The sequence below is a fragment of the Dermacentor silvarum genome, chromosome 10 (genome assembly GCF_013339745.2).
Source record: "Dermacentor silvarum isolate Dsil-2018 chromosome 10, BIME_Dsil_1.4, whole genome shotgun sequence".
NCBI classification, from domain to species: domain Eukaryota; kingdom Metazoa; phylum Arthropoda; class Arachnida; order Ixodida; family Ixodidae; genus Dermacentor; species Dermacentor silvarum.
The window spans coordinates 78971114-78994761 of NC_051163.1; the positions used below are offsets into that span (position 1 = coordinate 78971114).

Below are 23648 nucleotides of genomic sequence, written 5' to 3' on the forward strand. Positions count from 1 at the left end.
ACCTCTAAATTACTGATGGCGCAACTCGGTTCGATACGGCAAGTGCGTCATTTCGCGAACGCGCGACCTAACGCACAATGAAATGTTACTAGTGATGAGTCCCTAACCTGAAATATTTAAAATAATTTACTCAACGTAAGCTCACGGTGGTTTTGTTTGAGCCTGAGTGAAGCGCTGTTAGCACATTCTTGCTTCGAGAACATATGATGAAAAAAAAAAATGATTTTATTTTCTCTGTACGCAGAGTCCCGACTTAATTATCGGCCGCGAGCATTTCTGTCGACTTCGAGGCACGAGAACCATAATAGCACTAGTGCCCATCTCCGAGCTTTTGCACGTGCTTAGGAGATTGGCAAGCACGCACGACGGCTAGCACGTAGGCGGCACTGTATCTTGTAATAATATATCGAAACTTCAGAGCAGCGCTTTGTGCGTCATAGCTGATACATGCCGCAAGTTCACCTGGTAAGAACGGCATAGATTATTTAGTTTACTTGAGGGCTTGGTGGAAGCCGGGGTGTTAGCGTTCGATCGTAAACCTGTTATTTACAAACATTCGCAACATCTTGCGACACGCGCTTGACCCCCGCAGGGGCATCTGCGCAAGCAGGCGTTTGGTGAGTTGCGCCACCACGTACCCGAGCACACGAGGGTTGGACCCTCCCGCGCTTAACCGTGCGTGGCTTAGCCCTTGTCCGGGGAAAAGGGCAACCTGGAGGTTGAGCCGAAGCCGGGTGTTTGGACCTTTATGGCCCCCCGGTGGAGGCAACACACCTCTTTGGCATCGGCTTCACGTAAACGGCACCCCCGGACTGACCCACCCGGGGGAAATCGGTAGTTGCCTTTTCCTATCCTCCTCTTCATTCTTCGTCTTTTTCTCTCACTTTCAATCTTTCCTGTCTCCTTCTCATTTCTGATTTTCTGATCCTCCAGGCAGCTAGGGTTAACCTTGTGCGAGATAGCCAACCTTGGTTATATTATATTTGGTTATAGTGGCTGTGTACAGCTGGCGTAGCCAGGTCTTGTTTATAACAACTCTGTCACGTCCCCTTGTTGGGCTCCGCGGTGGGCGGCTGACACCACTGCCGAAAACACGCTAATTCATATGGCTTCCTCATACCCTAAACTACCTGATCGCCCTCTCATAAAAAGAGGGCGCACCGATGAACCGTTCAACTGTTTCACTAAGACCGCTGAAATTTTCCCACGTTTCCACGTGATTCACAGTGAATCCCCCGGCAAAACCGTAAGAACAATATCACCTTTTGTAGTTGCTAAATGCCTGACTGACTCTCTGGGTCCTGGATACAAAGTAACGAAAATGGCCAGTGGTGACATGCTCCTCGAAGACCGTAACAAAGCTCAGCACGAAAATCTGCCAAAACTTGTCTCGTTTGGTGACATCCAGATTTCTGTAAGCCCTCATCGTTCTATGAACAGTACACGAGGGTAGTGTCAGATCAAGACCTATTGGAACTGAGACAGAGCTCCTAGAGGGCTGGAAAGAGCGACATGTCACGAATGTACAGCGAATCAAGATCCGGCGAGACGACAAGAAATTCCTACAAGACACCTTATACTTACTTTTTGTACTAGCACGCTCCCTGAACAAATTGAAACAGGTTACATGAAAATAAATGTCAGACCCTACATTCCGAACCCTCGACGCTGCTTTATGTGCCAAAGATTCGGTCACGGCTCTCAGAGCTGCTGGGGCCGTACCACCTGTGCAAAGTGCGCATCCCATGACCACCCTGCGGACAACTGTAACGACTCACCCCACTGTGCAAGCTGTGAGGGTGAACACCGGCATATTCACGCTCCTGTCCCTCATGGAAAAAAGAAAAAGAAATGATAACACTTCAAGTAAAAGAAAACCTTTCCTTCAAAGAAGCACGAAAACGCCTCTCATTTGTGGGGCCTTCTCTCTCCGAAGTGGCACGGCAGGGGGCAGTGCCGCAACGGTTCTCGGCGGCTGCTCGAACCACGCAAAGTGGACCGGCGGTAGCGCCACCCATCCCCACTGCGGGATCAGCAAGTGCTGTTCTGCCACCAAGCAAGAAGAGCCAGCAGTCCTCCGTGCCTGCAGGCTCTACGACACCTAGGGCCTCTGCTCATGCAGAGAAGCCCGAAACACCCGCGAGCGTGCGCCGCGAGCGGGCATCCAGCGCCTCGGCGGAGGTGATGGATACATCACAAAGCCCACCGGCCTCTCAGACGCCGACTGATCGGCGCAGCTCTCAGGAGTGCGCCAAAAAAGACAAACCCCGCATCACGGGGCCCGGAAAGGGCCTTGTGGGCTAACACAGATTTCCCCTCTTAAACACACAGCATAAAACACTTTCACTATGGATACACAAATACTATAATGGAATGTCAGGGGTCTTCTCCACAACCTCGATGACGTTAAAGAACTCCTACATAAACATAATCCAAAATTGCTGTGTGTTCAAGAGACACATCTGAAACACAAACACACAAACTTTCTTCGCCAGTACACCATCTTCCGGAAAGACCATGACGAGGATAACGCCTCGTGCGGCGGTGTAGCAATCGTTGCAGACAAGTCTGTAGCTTGTCATTATGTAGCCTTACAAACACCCCTTGAGGCAGTGTCAGTTAGGGTAGTTCTTTTCAATAAGCTGGTAACTGCCTGTTCTATATATACCCCCAAGCTTTCACCTCATCAAAACGGATTTTTATAACCTTATAGATCAACTGCCGGAACCCTACCTACTCGTGGGGGATTTTAATGCTCACAACACGTTGTGGGGAGACTCCCGATGCGACGCCAGAGGTCGACTCATTGAAAATTTTCTTCTGACCTCTGGTGCCTGCCTTTTCAATAAAAAGGAGCCGACCTATTACAACGCCCAACACGATTCGTATTCATCCATAGATCTTGCAGGTGGATCTGCTTCCCTTCTGCCTGACATTGAATGGAATGTCATTCAATATCCTTTTGGAAGTGACCACTTCCCTGTAACTTTAAACCTAATCACGCAGCATGATAACCCTCCCAATATTTCTCGATGGAAATTAGCATAGGCTGACTGGGAGCATTTTAAAAAATCAACTTATTTGCCACGAGATTTTATAAACAATTTTAGTATCGATGATACTGTGGCATTTTTTACCGCTTTTATTATTGATGCTGCTGAAAAGTATATCCCACAAACGAATGGTGGTTCACTTGAAAAGACATGTTCCCTGGTGGAACGAATATTGTAGATAGGCGCGAAAATGGCAAAACAAGGCATGGGACATATTGCGTAGATCGCCAACTTCAGAAAATCTCACTCAATTTAAACACATTAAATTGCAGGGAAGGCGGACACGACGTCAGGCAAAGAGAGAAAGCCGGATGAGGTTCCTCTCGGGTATAAATTCATACACACAGGAGGCAAGAGTGTGGAATGGCTTAAGAAAGCTAAAGGGGCAACAAATTCATCCGCTGCCTCTGGTGAATGACCAAGGGAAGACCTTGCAAGACCAGGCAGACTGTCTTGGGGAGCACTTTGAGCGTGTTTCAAGCTCAATCAATTATTCGCAACCCTTTCTAAAATATTGTCACGAGTCAACGCGAACAAGAGACCACACGTTTAACAAGGACGGCGGAATAGCTTAAGAATCACCAGCACAGACATCTTCTTCGTCTTCGAATACCCTGTCCTACTACTCAGAGTCAGTTAATGCACATACTGTCATCGTCGTTTAAACGTCTAGATGGAGTACGCGTCAATATAAACAGAGAGAAGAGTGTAAGCCATTCGTACGCAAACTTCGACAGAACGAACCATATAAACGTCCTTTCAGCATTGCCGAGCTGAGAGCTGCCTTGATCGCATGTAAGAGCTCTGCACCGGGACCTGACAGAGTCATGTATGACATGATTAAGAACGTACACACTGATACACAACTGACACTACTCTCACTTTTCAACACTATTTGGGTTGCCGGATATCTTCCATCTGCATGGAAGGAAGCGATTGTGGTCCCTGTATTGAAGCAGGGTAAAGATCCTTCCTCGGCGGCAAGTTACCGTCCCATAGCTCTCACAAGTTGCCTGTGCAAGCTATTTGAAAAAATGGTTAATCGACGACTCATACATTTCCTTGAACTGAACAAAATGCTTGATCCCTATCAGTGTGGCTTTAGAGAAGGGCGATCCACATAGAGCACTGTGCCGGCCGATTTTTTCAGCCCGAGCCCGGCCCGGGCCCGTTTTTACGTTGGGCGGCCCGCACGAGCCCGATCAAAACTTTTATGGCAAAGCCAGGGCCCGGCCCGGGCCCGGAAATAATCTACGTTACCCGCCCGACCCGCCCCGCCACCCCTTTACCTTAGGCCCGAGCCCGCCCCGAGCCCGGCTCGAAACTGGCCCGAACCCGGCCCGAGACCGAAAAATACATGTTTTTCCGAGTTGACACGCCCGAGAATAACTCGCTGCACGTTACATGCACACCACCAGAAAGCCCGAGCCCGGCCCGGGCCCGCGTCAAAAAACCTGAGCCCGGCCCGGGCCCGGGTCAAAAAGCACACGCCGTGCCCGAGCCAGACCCGAGCCCGTGAAAAAACTGCTCTACCCGGCCCGGCCCGGCCCCGGGGCCGGGCCGGGCCCGGGCTTTCGGGTAAGCCCGAGCCCGTGCAGTGCTCTAGATCCACAACTGACCATCTAGTGCGCATTGAAGAAAATATCCGGGACGCATTTGTACATAAACAGTTTTTCTTATAAGTATTCCTCGATATGGAGAAGGCGTAAGACACAACATGGCGTTACGGTATCTTGAGAGACTTGTCGCGAATGGGCATCCATGGCAATATGCTAAGCGTAATAGAAAGCTATTTGTCTAATCGTACCTTCCGCGTCAAAATAGACAACGTATTGTCACGTCCATTTATACAGGAAACTGTTGTACCGCAGGGAGGTGTGCTCAGCTGCACACTCTTTATCGTTAAGATGAACAAACTCCGTACCTCATTACCACCGGCAATTTTTTATACCGTCTACGTAGACGACATAAAATAGGCTTCAAGTCATGTAACCTCGCAGTGTGCGAGAGACAGGTACAGCAGGGCTTGAACAAGGTGTCCAAGTGGGCAGATGAAAACGGGTTTAAAGTTAACCCCCACAAAAGTTCTGGTGTTCTTTTCACAAGAAAGAGAGGCCTGATTCCAGATCCCTGTGTAGAACTGTATGGACAGCAAATACCTGTGAAGAAAGAACACAAGTTTTTAGGCATCATACTTGACTGTAAGCTAACTTTCATTCCCCACATAAAGAATCTCAAAGCAATATGCCTAAAAACAATGACCCTAATGAAGATTCTATCTCACACAACATGGGGCAGCGACAGGAAATGTCTAATGAATCTTTACAAGAGCCTCATTAGATCGCGACTGGATTATGGTGCTGTAATATATCACTCTGCTGCCCCAAGCACGCTAAAGATGCTAGATCCCGTTCACCATCTAGGTATCCGCCTGGCCACCGGCACTTTCAGAACAAGCCCTATTGAAAGTCTATATGTAGAATCGAATGAATGGTCACTCCATCTGCAGAGATCATACATCAGCTTAACATACTTTCTCCAAGTCCACTGTAATCATGAACACCCGTGTTCTCAAACCGTTAGCGATTTGACGTGTACTACACTTTTCCATAATCGACCCTCTGTGAGACGGCCTTTCTCACTGCGTGTGAGAGAACTCAGCGAAGAAATGGATGTCCCACTTTTCGAACACCGCCTAATGCCTCCAGGTGAGCTACTACCGCCCTGGGAGTAGCAGGTGATAGAATGCGATGTATCCTTTGTAGGGGTCACAAAGCACGCTCCTGAGCTTGAAATAGCAATGCATTTCTGTGAACTCCAATGAAAGTATTCGTGCTCTGAATTCTACACCGATGCGTCAAAGTCAGATTCTGGTGTATCTTACGCGGCTTTTGGTCCTTCTTTCTCTGAATCAGCCGTACTGAACCCTCATACGAGTATTTTTACTGCAGAAGCCTATGCAGTACTGTCTGCTGTTAAACACATTAGGAAATCAAAACTACAGAAGGCAATAATATTCACGGACTCCTTAAGTGTCGTAAAGGCACTAATGTCTTTAAGGAAACACAAAAATCCTGTTTTCATTAAACTTTACTCATATTTGTGCAATATTTACTCATCTGGTAGACATGTGACAATATGCTGGGTTCCTGTTCCTGGTCATAGATCCATCGACGGTAATGTGATTGCACACCAAATGGCCACATCAGTTACATCTCAAGCTACCAATCTTAGCAGTGCTATTATCGCCACAGATCTCAAGTCCTTTTTTGCAAATGAAACTTCAAAGCCACTGGCAACGCATGTGGGACAGTGAAACAAATAATAAGCTCCACTTGATTAAGCCAGAGTTAGGTTTCTGGCCCTGTACAACTAAAACACGACGAACTGATGTCCTATTCTGCCGTCTCAGGATAGGACACACATTGGAACTCACAATTGTCTTTTGACTGGTAACGAGCCTCCAACCTGTGGTCGATGTGGTGAGAGGCTGACCGTCCTCCATGTCCTCCTGGAGTGCCGGGAAGCCGAAACAGAGAGAAGGAAACATTTTCCTCTGGCATACCGCTACCATATCCTTCGCCATCCCAGTATGTTTCTTGGCAAAGAACCGCTTTTTATTACCAAAGCAGTCCTAGGTTTCTAGAATGACGTGGTACTACATGTAATTAGCCCTAGATATTCGCAGCACAACCTCCCGCCAGAGGATGCTGTTGCGATAGTGTTTAGTATAGCACATGCCTCCAGGCCTTTATGTTCAAGGGCTCTGTTGAGGCAATAGTGCTTCATGCCAATTTTAGCATCGGACATATTTTGCAAATAGTAACATTTATTTGCAATGCATATTTAATGCTCATAGCACAAACCATTAGTCATTCCCATAATCTTATTACCTCTAGATTTTATGCACTTTCAGCGACTATTTTTAGGCCCCTTTACAGCCACGTCATATCCACCACTCGTAATCCATCGCTTCAATTTAAACTCATTAACACTGGCCTGGCACTCTTTGGCCATTATTGGCCTTTGCGCCATTAAACCCCATATATTATCATCATCATCATCGACACGCGCTTGACAAACGTTGCGTACCTAATTGCAGCGTACGCGATACATTCGGAGTCGTCATGGGACGGTGTTAGCGCTCGTTTAGATACTTTTTGTTAATGGTTATCAAGACAGGATGAAAAGTATGAAGAAACCCCACTGGAATTGGCTAAGTATGCCTAATCATACCCCCAAATTTTAGTTGGCCCACCCTCAAGTCTCAAGTTGCCCACCTCAAAATATCTAATTGGCCTACCCCCAAACTTAAGGTGCGAGTTGTTTATTACTTCAAGTCATTGATTGTTAGCAATGGTTCACCCAAGGCTGCCAGTCAAGTGGTGCAATTTCGCTTGTGCTCGTACCTATACCTACGTTTCTTGATTCCTGGGTAGGTGATTAAAATCGTGCTTACGTTATACAGTGCGCCATGACTAAGCCTAGCTGACCCACAAATTAACGTTGCTTGCGCAAGAAGTTATGGTGCGCCCTACTGCGCACTGGCGGTCCGCAGCTCTTATTCTCCTGTTAATTGCCTGTTTATTCTGGGGCATTGCGAAGCTGCCAATGGGAATTTCGCGCGCAGAACAGGCACGCTGGAATAAAGTCATCTTGGGCACTAATTGCAGCAGCAGCTGTGAACTGTGCATGCTAGATATAGAGGATATGTGTGGTTTCTAAGCGAAAGTTCTTGCATTTACGCATACAAATTTAAACATGATCTGTTGAAACCTGCGTGAGTGTATTTTTTTAATCCATTCCACATTTAATGTCGCAGTGACCATCAGTTCAAGGTTGGCGTTTCACTTGGTCGCCCGAAAACACCACCCGAGTCTTTTTATAAAAATACCAGCGCAGATTGAAACCAGCTCGGAGCTTCCATCGTCAGTAGGTCATTCAAGACTACATTTACCGATCAAACTGAATAACTGTATTATTTTTTCCATGTTTCTCTTGTTTGTCTTTATACTCAGTTTTCTTCATCCAACTAGAGTCAATTTTTTGTATTATTTTTTTCTGCCTAACAGAAAACAAGTTTCTGCCTAACAGAAAACCCCTTGCAGGACAGTGTCTACTTTGTAAAAGGGCGGAATGGAGGGTATAGTATACGATTATTAGGGAGTAATTACTAGCAAGCGTCAAGAATGCAAAAGTGCCGCAAGCACTAGTGCACATATGATTGCAATTAAGATTGCGTTTGATAGACTGGAAGAAAATTTGGTGGATCTCTATCCACCAACTTTTGAGACAAAACACCTGGAAAAATTATTTGTCACTGCTTTCCTCTCTCCTGTGGCTGGACAGGATGAACGAGCACCAGCACAAAATAGCCTGTTCCTATCGCATGTAAAAAATGCAAACGGCACTTAATAAAAAAAAGTGCACTCCTTCAGCCGTAGCGCTGACAAAACGTGTTGCGCAGCCAACACTGGCCGAGGAAGTACGGTCGTTCAGTAGGATGTCTTCAACAATGTTCATGTAGACATTGGCACAGGCTGTATTGTCCACAGTGCACACTTCTAGGTGCTCGTCCACAATTTCCAGAAGGCAAAAAGCTGGTCTGATGGCACTTGAAAAATCCCCTAGTCTTTATTTCGGTCAGTGCACTTGGCTCTCGGGAGGTGCTCCTCAGTGCTTAGAGGCAGTCCTTGCAGCTTATGTTAGCAAACTTTCATGCAATCTAGCCACCAAGGTAGTCCAAAATGCAGTCTTTCGTTGACTCCGGACGATAGATATCTTGCATGCACTCAGCCCGCTACAGTAGTATATCGTCCAAAAGAAGCGATTTCGTAATGAGAGTGATGCCAGTTTGCCTGCGTAGTGAGCAAGAAGCATACTCGAAAGGTTTGTACCAGACTAACCGTGAATTTCTTCTTCGGCTGCATCGGTGACGTCTGCAGATGCGACGGCCGCCAATTCGGCTTCAGCGCAGTTTGATGATACCGCTCGCCGCCTTTTTGCAGGTGGGCGCCGTGTCGTTGCATGCGAACGTTCTTTGCGCTTAGACAATATACACAGGTACGCCTTAGAAAATCTTCGGAATGGCGTCTTCTACCAATTTGGGTCGATCGCGTGGCAGTGACACAACGTTTCCATCCACTGTACACACGTCCGCACGAATAATGTCTCCGGCATCAAAATGTTTCTCGCACACGCGAAAATACTTCGATTCAAACGAGAACCCGGCAGTGTCTTGTCGCGGGATTGCTCGCTTCCACCTGTCGCGTAGTTCCGGGTTCGCTGGTAAACAGAATAAGGATACTTTTTCGTCGACGCCCTTGTATCCGGAGCGGCAGCCTGGCGCAGAGCAAGTGTTAGACATCACTGCTATTGTGAATTAAGAAGTGTCGATGTCACTACATGGACAGACACGTTCAGACGAAACAAACAACAAGAACTCACAACAGTACGCCGCACCGACACTCCGCTTTCCGGCGGCAGCGGCCGCCTTCCCCGTCGCCCTTCTAGCGACGCCAGCGCCGCGGCGCCGTAACTGCGGGCGCTATATGAAGCTCTCCCATAGCGTTACGCGGGAGTTTCATGACCAGGAGAAAAGTATTGAAGGACTCTGGTAGTATCTACATTTTGGGTCATTGGCCGCGGTGCCATATTTAGGCATGAACCTCTCCTTAAATACAATTTTTAAAAAAGGAAACTTATTATCCCCCGCACAAAAAAAAACACCTTGTGCCTCGCGCCAGTTTCGAGGAACGCGTAGTTGTGGTAAAAAAAGCTTCGCCCTTAAAGTAGAACGCGACAGCGTTATCGGGACCCGTTCGCATCGCATCGTTTGCATACTGCAAGTAGGCTTCATTCACTGCTACACTGAACATGGGAAAGCCAGCTTACAAAAACCAAGCTTACACCGATCTCCTTAAAGTCGGCTTCACTTTTAAATTGAAATGTATTGCTGTAAAGACCTTTTTCCAGGGGCAATATAAGTGGTCTTATATTAAAATGTGAAGGCCTTAGCACCTTTTTCATTATTTTATTAATTGTTTGCTATTGCCCCGACGCGCGCAGGTCTGGTAGAAATGTTTGAGTTTCCTCGTAGCAGAATTAGGTTTTCTCGTACATTCAAATTACAATCCGACGCCGAATGGTAAAGTCGTACTTTACGATTTTACTGACGGATTGCACTGTGAGAAATTCAATTTTTGTTCACCAAAACCTTGCACCACGTAGAGGGCCTGTGCGGTCGATGTGGTTGGATGATTTTCTCCGCCACCCGCGATCACACGCCGGTTGCCGACGCCGGATTTCCTGCGACACAGGGCCCTAAACGCTATCGCGTTAAAAATATACATTCGCAATTTAGCTATTTTGTCGCGGTGCGAAAAAATATAGCTCAGTAAAAATGCTAACTGAAAATTCAGATGTATTTTCCAGCACTTCTTGAGAATGTATTTCTCGACAGTGGTATAACCGCATAATTTCTCGCAAATGGGCAGGCTTGCCTCTTGGCGGGCTTCCCTATTCCTGTTACCCATGTGCCCTAAACCTGATAATAGGAGAAAATGACGGATTTTTGCCTAACTTTCTTTGATCATTAGTAATCGTCAAATTCCAAAAAAGCTAATCTTCATTTCTTCGTGCTTTGCTTAAGGATCACTTTCAGACCAGTGTTTGCTCTTAAACACCTTGGTGTATAAGCAGAGGAGGCTGTTCCTTTCAGATTTTTTTTCAGCCGATTTCGCACTACACTCAATGTGCGAAAAAAAAATCCTACATTGCTGGCTCCCCTGGAGTGGGTCGCGAATCACCATGGCATTGAAGGCAGTGAAGGAGTTTATGTCTTAGTTTGTGATTGCATCACACCATGCAACACCATAATGAAGTGGCCACAGACATATTACCTCAGAGGGGTCAGAGCAGTACATCGAAAACAGCGCGAACGAGGGAAAGAAAAATATAATAAAGAAGATGAGATCGCGCTGGCTAAAGCCAAAGTAACGGGTGTTAGAAGGAGGCAGCTACTTTCACGAAAGTCAAATTCATGACGTCACGAACACGGGTTAAAGGAAAAGGGAAAAAGAATGGAAAGGGTACCAAGTGTGAAATTTCATGTCGCCACTCAACATTCCTTCTTCGGCGTGCATGGCAGGGGTGCCGGCGGAAAAGCCTGATAATGAAGATTCCGGCGGGGTCCCCGAAAAATTGGTCGGCGACTGCATCTGACAAGATGGACTGCGCTGTTAAATGAGGCAAGCGTAACGAGCTTCGCGCGCTGGTGGGACTCGCTTGCGATAAAAATTTTCTCGAAGCTCGAGTATTTCCGCATGCTTCCGGCAAATTGCCTGCTGCAGAGCATGCCCAGAGTAGACGCGTAATAAGCGCTGCGTTCAGGGCGAGCAAACGGGTTTCTAAGTTAAGGGAATCGTCATTCTGCGGTTCGCACAATGCGAGCCACCAGGACGACTGACTCAGCACTTAACAACGCAGCCATCCGCACGTTTTGTTTTAGATGGCTCTCTTATGCGGGTGGTGCAGCATGTAATTGACAGAGAGAGAAAAACTGAAAATAAAATACAGCAATTGCAGAAACTGGCCTGTTGGATATTCTGAGCTGGCGGTAGAACCGATAGAAGAATGTGAGATACAAGAATGATCTGTCCACAAAAACTGCGGTGAGGTACGTACCTGACAACGTCTAGTTTGCCACGCAATAGTGATGCTTTGAAACCATTGCTATACTGCGTGACAACAGAGCAGCACGTGAAAACAAAGCGGCATTTTAACACGTCACTCTGGCTGTTAGAGGCAGTGACCAAGGAACCAAGCATTCGGTTTTTGTGAGGAGACGATTGTCAAGTGTGTGGAGCGTGGTGGAGACTCCATGATAAGCATGAACCAGCTAGTCCAACAACCAGTAGGGATATGCACACAGAAGGTCTACAATGGTCCTTCATTCTCTCTCGATAAAATATCTTTAGAAATGGGAATGTGGGTCGGTTTAGGGCTGGCTGACTTTCTCGAGTATTCGAGCCTTGCCACTCAGCTGCTCTACATGAGCTAGTAGTGTTGGCATTCGGGGCCGGGTGACGAACTTCCTTCAGGAAATCACTCCAAGAGCAAACTAATGGATAAACTTTTACCAAGTCGGTTAATTGTTTACATGTAAATAGTTGCTTTGGCTTGCTCTATCCACTCTGCTACTGTTTCCTTCCTGTTCGCTTGGTCCCCTAAACTATCCCTGCAGCCTTGTGCGCCGTTTAAGTGTCTGCATCATACGCGGTTTGAGGCTGGCTGACTTTCGCGAGCATTCGAGCCTTGCAACTCATCTGCTCGACATGAACTAGCAGTGCTGGTATTCAGGGACTTGGTGACAAACTTTCTTCAGGAAATCGCTCCACGAGGAAACTATGGATAAACTTTTATCTAGTCGGTTAAATTGTTTACATGTAAATAGTTGCCTTGTCTTGCTCTGTCCTCTTTGTTATTATTGCCTTCCTGTTCGTTTTCTCTCATAAGCCATACCCCCCCCCCCCCCCCACACTCTTAATTGAGTGCCGTTTAGGTGCCATCATGATAGGCCTTATAAAGCGGTCAACAATATTTTCTCGTCCTTTTCTTTATGCTACATTTAAAAAAACAATTACAAGTGCTCCTACTACTGTAAATAATAAATAGCAGTAGACAGCAAGTCTTAAATAACAACAAGCACTATAAACACAAACACGAGCCACAAGCACGCAAACAGTGTCACCACATACAGTATAGCTCGGGAAGCATGACTTGCAGTGGCATATCCCTGGGGTGGCGCACCTGGTACGGTTTGTGCAATAGCTTCTCTGGGGACAACTAGGACATTCCTTCCAGGGGGCCTCCTCATCGTTAGTGGGGGGCACAATTTGGGCGTATGGGTTGATTGTCATTTTAATGGCAGCGCAAATGGGACGGCGACACAGAGACGAGAAGCATACAGAAGAAGCGCTGAACTGACAGTTTATTACAAGGGCATCGTTGTCCTGTGCGTCCCTTTGTTTGGCCACGTCTTCTGGCACAAAACCTATTTTCAAATGCATGACCAACTCGCCGAAATCCCGACTTTGAATATTAGAAACGTCAAAAAAAGTCATACAAAAATTTCGGCTACGTGCGCACCCGCATTTCTTGAAAGATTTGGTTATAACCAAATCTTTCAAGAAGGCCGATTTTGCAATCAAGGAGGTTTATAGAGGAAACCGAAATGCAAAACTCGTGCTTTTTCTTTATGTAGAAAGCCTCGGTGATTCCACATGCTATTGATCGATGTGACTGATTGAGAAATCTGTTCTTTCAAAAACGGGTTTACAACCACATGGCCAGCAATGCGCTTACAAATGTGATGAAGGCGTGCCCTTTAAATTGTTCATGCGCTGGCGCAACATCTCATTAAGGTAGGCGCCAGTGTGGCCATGTACATTTTCCCCATGATAGCGGAATGTTGGGCACCACGCCACAAGCACAGGCAGCAAAACGATTGCAATGGTTTTCAGATCGCAGTCTTTTCCCTGACTGACCTACCCTCGTTTTTTTTTCCACAGCACCACAGGCGCTTTCAACTTTATCCTGATCTGAAAAAAAAAAAAAACATGCACATCGAAACCCTTGGCAATATTTTGAGCCGATGTGAGAGCCCGTGTACAAATGGAATTGCTGATACATTATTTCGCCTAATAGTCTGGCCTTTACGTGAAGGCCCGACTATTAAGCCCGCTTCACCTCCACCGCGGGTGGGCCCGGTATTGCACAATCTTCGGGATCGGCCCACGTTTCTGTCTTCGGACATCGATCCGCTGGAAACTATAGCCATATACAGCTTGGCTGCAAAAAAAAAAACAAGAAAAGGCGAGCCACTGGTGCGTGGCAGGAGCCTTGATTAGCTAGAAAAGATGCAAGAATGAAGGACAAGTTGCGACGCCGCTTTGATGTTCTCGCAGAAGCTCGCGCTGAGTTCATAGATTTTAACAGCGTCGACGGGAACCTAACTCATTCTTTATTTTATTTTTCACAGCCAAATATGCACTACATGGTATTGTAAAGGAGCCGAAGCGTTTACATAGTGAGTGCGGGGAGAGCGCCGGTGCGATTTCGAACCAATGGACTTTCTCTCCCTCTCTCTCCGGCTGCTCTCGACGAGAAACCGCGAAATTGGCGCTTGTAATATAATTCGCAGTACCACGTGAACTTGACGCTACAAGTAGAAGGCTGCTTAAATTTCGCGAGTGTGCCACGTGCACCAAGGTTCTAAATTGGGTAGTTCATATGTTAGGTTTTGCAGCATCAGTTTGCTAATACACATGTTTCGTGCCCTTCCTTTATGACCGCTGCCTCTAATGGCATAGCCGTAAAACGAAATTGCACTTTCATGTAGACTGTACTGTCCTTGCAATACAACATGCAGTATTGCTGAAGTGGCGTGAACGGACTTAACGAAAATGACTTTAAATAAAAGAAGATGTCTTTTCTTCTTCCTTTAAATATATTGGCGATATGCCGATAGTCATTTTTGCAGGAAGGACGCCAAATATTTGAAGCATGATACAGCAGAATTGTTAAAAAATCACAAAGTAATATCTCCAGCAATATAAAAATAGCTGTACTATTTCGACATATACATAGTAGCACCACGATAAAATTTACAAAACAATACACGCATCCAACAGAACTAATGAATTCATAATGACTAACGCTACAGAAAAACAGCGCAAATACTCGTATAGCACTCCCCATTTAAAAACACGTGTACTACAACTAAAACAAACAAGAACAATAATGATACCATTATTTCAACGAATACATATTAGCATTACAAGAATATCTATATGACAGCACATAACATCCAACAAAACAAATAAAGCGAAGAAGAAAATCGTATGAATTCACAACGCGATCAATGACAGCGCTTTTCGAACCAAAAGAATCAAGGTTGCTTCACTATAGAGCACAGTATTTTTCACTGGGCACTAAGCACCCGTCTTGATAAAACGAACATCGTGTGGGAGCCTTGAACAAGCAGCTGCTTCGTGTCCTTGTTAATAATGTCCATCTCGACGTAGGCGACCTTCTTCCCTGCGTGGGTGATCCGGGTATCCATGAGGATGACGTCACCAAGCCTCGCTGGAGAGAGGAACCTGGGAGGAATATCGGGGGCCTTATTTTTCTTTCGTGCAATGTTGCTTTGACCATTGTTCTTTGCTTTTAGCGTCCTATCAGAGTCACCAAGTTTTCACTGCCACTAGCTCCCCATATCCGGTTCTTGTTTTTTCCTTCAGGAGTGTTGTCGTGGTTTTCCTGAGTCATTCTCGGATGAACAGACTGGTCCATGCTTATATAGAGGAAATACCTGAGAAAGAACGAGGTGCTCGTAGAAACTCAAGCTTCGTATTAAAACATACGCTATAAATATTCAGTAATATACGCCCGCGTCAAACTCCATAACGATCGCATCGCTTCTAAATAAACGTAGAAATGAAGAAGTCACACTGGAATCTATACTACTGATGGGTTCATATAAGCCTAGGTCGCTCTGGGGTGTCTCGGCACGCCATCGCTTCTAAATAAACGTAGAAATGAAGAAGTCACACTGGAATCTATACTACTGATGGGTTCATATAAGCCTAGGTCGCTCTGGGCGTGTCTCGGCACGCCATTAATTCTAACATTGTCGCTCCCACAGCCGACTGATCTTTTAACACAAAATGACCCCATGCGTTCAAACGAAACGATTTGTTCAAGCCTATACCACCGATCATGTCGCTTGCGTCACCGAGTTGTAGTATTTTTCTTAACGTGCGCAAGCTATACAAATGAAGAGGTACAGTAGAATTATATTTCTTTGTTTCGCAAGTTCATTGTAAACAGCACTGTTCTTGCCAGCGTGCCGTTAGCTAGCAGTCCACGAATCTGATGTCGTCAAACATCCGTACCTTTTGTGAATAAGCCAATAACGATTGTATTAACGACCGCGTTAAGACGCGTTCGCTGGGTAAAATACTGTACCTGTATACAGAAAGCAATTCACACGTGATAGCGGTTCTTGCGAGCAGTGGTCGGTCATTCACTTTATCAAAAATATTGTTACGTCCATGAGGGGTGTTTATTGAGATACTGTGATGAGGCTGTCGTAGTGGTTAAAATCTGCCAGACGGCTACCCAGCTTCAGCTAGCTAGACAAACGTCCTCCTCCTCTTCCTTCCTTCCTTCTTAATTGTCACCTATCCTACTTCTAGTTGGGACGTAAACAGCAACGGCACACAGGGTTGTCACAATATTATTAGTGCAGGCGACCTTCCAATGAAAAGGCAGCTCGGACGACTGAAAAGCGTTGTAGTGAAAGCAGCGCTCTTATATTAAGGTCGTCTCAAAAGTCAACGTTGGCTTTCGATCACGTACTGCTAACAAAAAATTTGGAGGACGCTTAAGCTTAGCCTTTAAAAGTGGAACGCGATAGCATTCAAAGATCCTTGACTGCTTCTCACGCTTCCCGTCAACTGAAGTTTGAAGCTTGTTTTGTTTCGGGCAATCATGTACAGATTTTTCGTAAGGATCGTAACAGCGCAAACAAGACACGGACAAAAGGAAGGAAAAAACGACAACACGGCGCTGACTCTGAACTGATATTTTATTGAAGGATCGTGTAATATATATACAAAAAAATTCAAAGAACCATGACTTGCGCAAGACACAGTGATACATCAAGGCCATGGCGACAAACTAGGCATAATCAAAAGTTGCAGAAGTAATGAATTCTTTGTCATGTTTGTCATGGAGTCGGCGCCGTGTTGTCGTTTTTTCCTTCCTTTGTCCGTGTCTTGTTTGCGCTGTTACGATCTTTACGATGAATCCCAACCAACTGGCCCAACTTGCCGTCTTGTTGCACGTACAGATTTTGAGTGGACTCTGGCGAAAGGGCAAATAAATGCCCGACAAAGCGCCAGCTACCCGCATATAGTCCGTAATCCCGAGGAACAAAGCGCCTACGAAGAGCGATGCCAGAAACAGAGATGAGAATGCAATTGTCGCCGGGAGCGCGCACTACACGCGGCCTCCCCATTACGACGAGACAAATGAAATTCAATATGAAAACGACACCTTTTCTTTTACACACACGCGATGGTGCTACCGCCCCGGGAGAGCGGATCGAAACTGGGCATGCAAGCAGTTGGAACGCCGACAATGAGAGGGTGGTGCGAAATTTTTTGGGCTAAGATCCGATCTGTTGTTACCCTTGTTCTTGGGACCCCTTTGGGTCCCAGGTGTGAGAAAGGCAGTTCATGGCCGCTTTACAGGTCCCGGAGCCCACCACCCGGAGTCCATGGGGGTAAGTGCCATTGTGCTTCGACCCCTTATGTACAGTCACCAAGATCGGCCCACATTTTTGCACACGCACATGAAAAATGCATGGAAGCCTAGCCATAAACAGCTTCGCTGTAAAAGTATATGTAGATTAGTGCATGCAGCGACAGAGCTAACTTTAGAAGCCACCCATCCGTACTAGCTTCGATGCGAAGGCTCAACTTTGTGTAGGACCAAGGGCACACTTCAGCGCTCATAACAACTGTAGTGCGCGACCGCTTTTATAGCTAGCGCACGACCTCGCGGCGGGAATTGAACCCGCGACCAGGTGCTCAGCTAGAGAGCGTTAGGGCCACTGAGACACCGAGGCGGTTGCAGTAAGTTGTGTGGAACCAGTGCGGAACCAGTGTGGAACAATGCTATGACGTGTAAGAACAGAACGACGGACCAAGTGTTCCCTTTCAATTACGTGATGGCCGTTCGACGCGGAACATTTACGATGTAGTTGACTTGGCCCTCAAGCGCAGATTAATGGTGTTCTCGCGGCAATCATAATACTCCGTATAGTGCTTCAACAACTGCAGAATACTTCAAATGCATAAATTATCCATAATACTTCATAAATATTCCTTCCACCATAGTACACGAGTACTTCATAAATGGGCCGTAATACTCAACTACAGTGCTCTGAAATAAAGTTTCTGCACTATTCCGATACGGCGACTGTTTGTGAAAAGTGCAAAGATTTTTCTTTTGGACTTGTGGAATTTATTGTTCATGTTCTCAGAGAGAGCATAGCTCGCTCTCTCTGAGAACATGTTTACTTGCAGCCAATGCTTACGCCGCACGGTGGCTGAATGGCTAGGGCGTTCTGCTGTTGAGCAAAACGTCGTGGGTTCGATTCCATATCGTAGCAGACATTTAGATCAGTGCAATACGCAAAAAGCATACTGTCTTGTACCAAGATTCACCTGCATGTTAAAGAACCACAGGTGGTAAAAAAATATTCCGGAGTTCTTTCACTATACATTTCCCCACAGATCCAGTGTAGCTATGGGACGTTAGACACCTCTGAATGAACCAACCAACCAATGTCTTCCTAAAATCGATATGTAACAACATCAAAAGACTATACAGGCTGCAGGATCAATCCCTGACGCTTTCTGTCAGTACGGAGAAAGAGGGAACGAAATCAAGAAATGTAAAGGCAGGGAGGTCAACCAGACGAGTGTCCGGTTTGCTACCCTACACTGGGGGATAGGGAAAGGGGAATAGAAAGACGGTGAGAGTGAAAGTAGACTATAAATGGCCACTCATGCCGATGCATTTCTAGAGCTCGCCAGTGCGCTCGAATAGCTTTTTCCTGGGACCATGGCCACATCCTTCGTTCATATGGAAATATAGTGTACGACTGTAAAACGGAGGCACGCCTAAAACAGTTCCTTGCTGAACTCGTATTCCTCGAGCTCGCCAAACACACGCACATCTAATAATGCAGCTGGACAGCTAGTCGGTATGTAGCATACGTTAACTTCTAACCGTGGTGTGATGGAAAGGCGAAAACGCGTAGATGGAGCTAGGAAGCCTAAATACAAGCTCGAGTGCTTGCATTCAGGCTTCTTAGACGGGGCTCGAGGCACGCTTCATCGCACTTGCTGTGTGGTGCAAATACCTGGCTGTCAAGTTCAGACTGACGAACGGTGACTCTTGGTCGTACAACGTGCAAGCGGTCGTCCACGTGTACAGGTCCACGAGGGCGAATGCCATGCCACTGTGAAGGGTGCCATGCAGGTCGCAGTGCTGCTTCTCCAGCCGAAGCTCAAACTGCACCGCGCCATCACGCGTCGAAGCCACGGGCTTCACCTGCGTGTTTCGTGGAAGCCGCAGAAGTATAATAAACGCACACTAAGTGAAAGAATTGAAGTTGAAGTTGATTTACTTTTACCGCACAATGTACAAAAGAAAATTTCACATGAGATGTGGTTGGGAAAGTGGGAAAAAAGCTAGAACATGTAGCTTGACTGGTCCCACCTCCAGGTATACCCGGCAGCGAGCACTTTGGCAGAAGTAAGACATGTACACAGGAACTGTTTGAGCTGCGATACTAGTGTGCTAAACAATAGCGGACACTTTCGCATAAGTAAATAATATATGTTAAAAAATACTGTTAAAGCTGCAATATTAGTTAAACAATAGATGCAAGATGGAAACTACTGCATTATGTAACCAAATAAACTAAAGAAGCGAATGATAACAAGCATTACGCAAAAAGCGCATGCTATAGTCGAGCTTGATTGAAAGATTTAGGATTCTGTAACAAGCAATACGTAATTCATAGCGAAGCATAGCTTCTGCAAGCCAGAAAAATAAAGACAACTGAAAGTCGCAGTGGCGTCACCTTGTGAGATCTATGGTACCTCTTCTGTGACTTCAACACTGGCTGATTCAGAGAGAACGGCATACACGGAGGTCACGTGGAGAATACATCTACTAGTCCGCTTCTGTGCGGGCGGTTCAAATTGAGGAGGAGCAGTGGGACTGTCGGTGGCAATATTCTACCGCACAAATTGATGTATGAGCCAAAGAAAACGGTTGTACACTTTCTAGGCGCATAGTCTATGGATCTAGGTCGACTTTGGATTTTCCTTTGTTGTCCCTTTATACAGACACTAATGAGAAAAATAAATTTAAGTGCATTAGTAGATTACCCTTGCACAATACTAAAAACAACACTGTTACCTTGACGGCAGGTTTTGCAAGTCAGAAAAGAGGCAATAACTAAATACAGGTGGCAGCACCATCGTGAAGTTGACCAAGACCTGAGGAATTTTGACACCATCTGCTCGGGCCCAGTTATGTTTTTTATCCATAAAGTCGGCCTTCGTTGTATTCTAAAAGAGCCAATTGAAGACGGAACTAAGCAAGTTTCGCGAACTCTTACGGAACCAAAACAGCCAGAATACAAGAAAGGTTACATTGAAACCCATGGCGGCACAAAGAGGTAGCTGCGCAACAGTTCCGGCGCAAAATTCAGGAAATGGAACTTCGACCCTCATTTTCTTGTGTAATAAACATATTACTGTAAAATTAACGAAAATGGGGTTTTCAAAGAATACTTTAGAACGAAAATCTATTGAGTGTTTTTCATTCGCGTGCTTTTAAAACAATTTACCCACTGCGTACCTGGTGTGCGTGATTTCGGCAAGGTCCAAGAAAAAGCGCCTCCTTCGTTATAAAAGTAAACTTTCGTTTACAAACCGCGCTTGTTTTGCATTTCTTTCTGGTCGCTCGATGTGGTTCGTGCTTCGGTTCATCATCATCAGGCCATCGTTGCCGTCAACATCATTTGCCTGACTTTTGGCAGCACCGGTTGCGGTCGCGCAGCAAATACGTTGTTACCCAAATTGGCGTCAAAGGCGTTCCTCGAAGAATGGCACACACCGAGTGGCACGTACCCAGTGATTCAAATAGGCGTCAAAAAGTTTCTTCCAACAGTGGTGCACCTACCCTGTCCCACATCTATGGTAACCTATGCGGGCGTGAAGGAGCTTCGTTGAAAAGCGGCACGTATGTATAGATTGCCACATACTAAGTGACCCAAGTTGGTGCGATGGTTGGTTCCGAACTCTGTTACCGCAGCACAGGAGTCCGATGCACTACCCATTGGACCACTAACTACCCAGTCACCAAGGTAGGCGGGAAAATGGCTACATACAAACATGCATAGATACAAACAAACATAGAGAGATGGATACATATCCCCCGGAAGGAGCGAGAAGTACCCTAAGAACACCTAACGCACTATACAAAACTAAAGCATACTCAACTCGACTTCTACGTGATGCGAAGTAGTCGTGGTTTAACGGAAAATGGTTATTACGAATCATATAACTGTTCTGCAGCGAACAGTTGTGCTTTTGCGACGTGTTGAGAACTGGTGTGAAGTGCAAGGCATTGTTTTCTTTATTGCTGTTGTGATATACCCAATGAGCCAAGCTGGCATTGTGTGACCCAAGAGGTTCGTTGACCCGAGAGTTATAAGAGGTTCATTAGACAGTTTGAGAATTGTGGATCCAAGACTCTGGGCCCCCAAGCCACGTTGCGCTAGTTGCTCTTGGGTTTAGAGGAGCAGCAGAGTTTGAGAACTGGGTCAAACGCAGACAGCGTTGGGTCGGACGCTCGTGACGCCGCAGTGGGAAAAATAAAAAGGTGCTTGAAAGCAACAAAGAAGAAAAGCTTTTCTTGCAAGTGAAAACGAACAGAATGCATTTGTGAGCAAGAAGAGCGAACAATAAAATTGTCATAAACGTGATCGTTTTGTTAGTACTATGAATTAAGTAAACTATTTTAAATCAAGCAAAGCCAATTGCAGCCAAGTGCTCGTAAATGGTGTTTTTTTTTTTTGTTATTCACTTCAAAACGGCGACTTCACCTGTGTAAAATGGCAAAAATCTGTCGAAGGATAGCAAGTTTCCTCTGCGATCATCTGCTGTACGCTGATTTGAGTTGGGCTGACATAGAAGATCTATTTCTACCGTTGCCAGAAGCGATTTACCGACGACATGGCCGGCGGCAGTATACGTCTCGCAAAGGTTGCGTATTGACCGCAGCGAAAATGTTTTCTTCGTGCCCTCTGCAAGATTTGTCGCAACTGGTGACCACAGCTTAACGTCCTGAAAGGGTTCGTTGCGGGCACTTCACGCAATATACAGATGTCATCTTCTGCTGTGTAGTACGAGCGCGCGTAGTCATAGAGCAGTCATGCTTACCGCCTGAGAGATAACGGCTTCGGATGGCTGCGGCTCGTACGGCTCTCCTGGCTATCTCGCGATTTCTCGTCACCCGCGACGGTGACCCAAGACGTCTTGGGGGCCCATGCTAGTTTTCGATTTTCGGGTCTTGGGTTAACGTGAACGCAAGAACCCAAGGCTGGCTTGGGTTCTGCGCATGCGCGCTTGCGGCCAGGAATTTTCGTGGGTCACCAAGCCGCTTGGGCCCCCAATTCTAAAACACTCTATTGACTCACGACCTAATTACTCATGACCCAAAGGGCTCATTCCCACAAGAGGTTCATTGAAAAGCGAGGCATACACAGTGGCACATACCCAAGGTAACAGCCTGCATACCCGGTCACCCATTTTGGCCTCAAAAATGTTCATTGAAGAGTGCTGCATACCCAACGGCACATACCTAGTAGCACCAACCCACAGCAACGGCACAAATTTTACACAGCTCTACCATCGGGATCGGTCCACATTCTTAGACTGCATTATCTTCGGAATCGGCCCTCAAGAACGACCAGATATTCGTTACCGAAAACTAGGCTGAGCTCGCCAAGAATGATTTGCATTAAATGGCTTACCTTGTCGACGAATTCATCTGTGTACTTCAGCTTCTTGAGCACTTCGGTGATAAAGCGGCCTGCACGCTGCATGTCCCAATGTTGGCGAAACCTTTACAGTGGTTTGCGGTGGTCTGCGCCGCCACAGCCTCAATTCTTTCCTAAAGCGAACAGTCTGAAACAGATGCCAGCAGGTGCGGAGCGCAGGAAGGCCATTAAACTGCGCAAAGCTTAGGAACGCATGCACAGACTCAATCGCGGCCATGTCAATCGTAGCGCAGGGAAGTGACAAGCGCTAGTGAGGTAGATGTAGCTGGACACGCGAGCCGTATATAAATTTGTGAACTGTGCGTGAGCTGTACAGATCAACAGACTCAGATCACGTCGTGTCAGTCTGTCCTGATCATGTTGAGAAATCTGAACTGTAGCCAAGTCCAGGAGTATACGAGAGTGTCAGACACAGGCGGAGTGAACAAGCCACTACCTCTTTTAAAACGGTAAGAGAGCTAGGAGAGCAAAATCAGGGTGGTTAACGGGGTTTTTTCTGGTTTGCTAAGTATGTCATGAGGGAGGGGGACTGGACAATGCGGAAAAGCAAAAAAAAAAGAAAAACGAGAGAAAAGTACAAAAATGCGATGAGTGCTTAAACAAGACACCGTTTACTGAGCATTCAAATGGGGTTGGACCGTCCTGTTTGTTTTAGAAAGTTGAGCATGAACGCGACGTCCTCGAACACTAAAGACTGGAGCGGAGGCAATATGGATGCCCTCACCCAAAGTTAAACAGTCAACATGGGAGGAATTGGCACCGACTTCAAACAGACACGTACCCAAACCTACATACACTTAGCCGTATTCACCAAACACTATACACTGAGGAATTCCCGTGGTGCGGGGACACACCAAGGTTACCGCACATCACGTGGATAT

General features: G+C 46.3%; 1 protein-coding gene across 1 annotated transcript in view; it reads right to left on the reverse strand.

The window, feature by feature from the left end:
* The window catches only part of LOC125941049 (acyl-coenzyme A thioesterase 13-like), a 149661-nt gene extending 126781 nt beyond the window's left edge, over positions 1-22880 (reverse strand). Inside the window, exon 1 of the mRNA XM_049657965.1 lies at positions 22741-22880. Within this exon, the coding sequence (XP_049513922.1) occupies positions 22741-22812 (72 nt within the window). The 5' untranslated portion in view covers positions 22813-22880. The remainder of the gene's footprint in view (positions 1-22740) is intronic.
* Between the last annotated feature and the right edge of the window lie 768 nt (positions 22881-23648).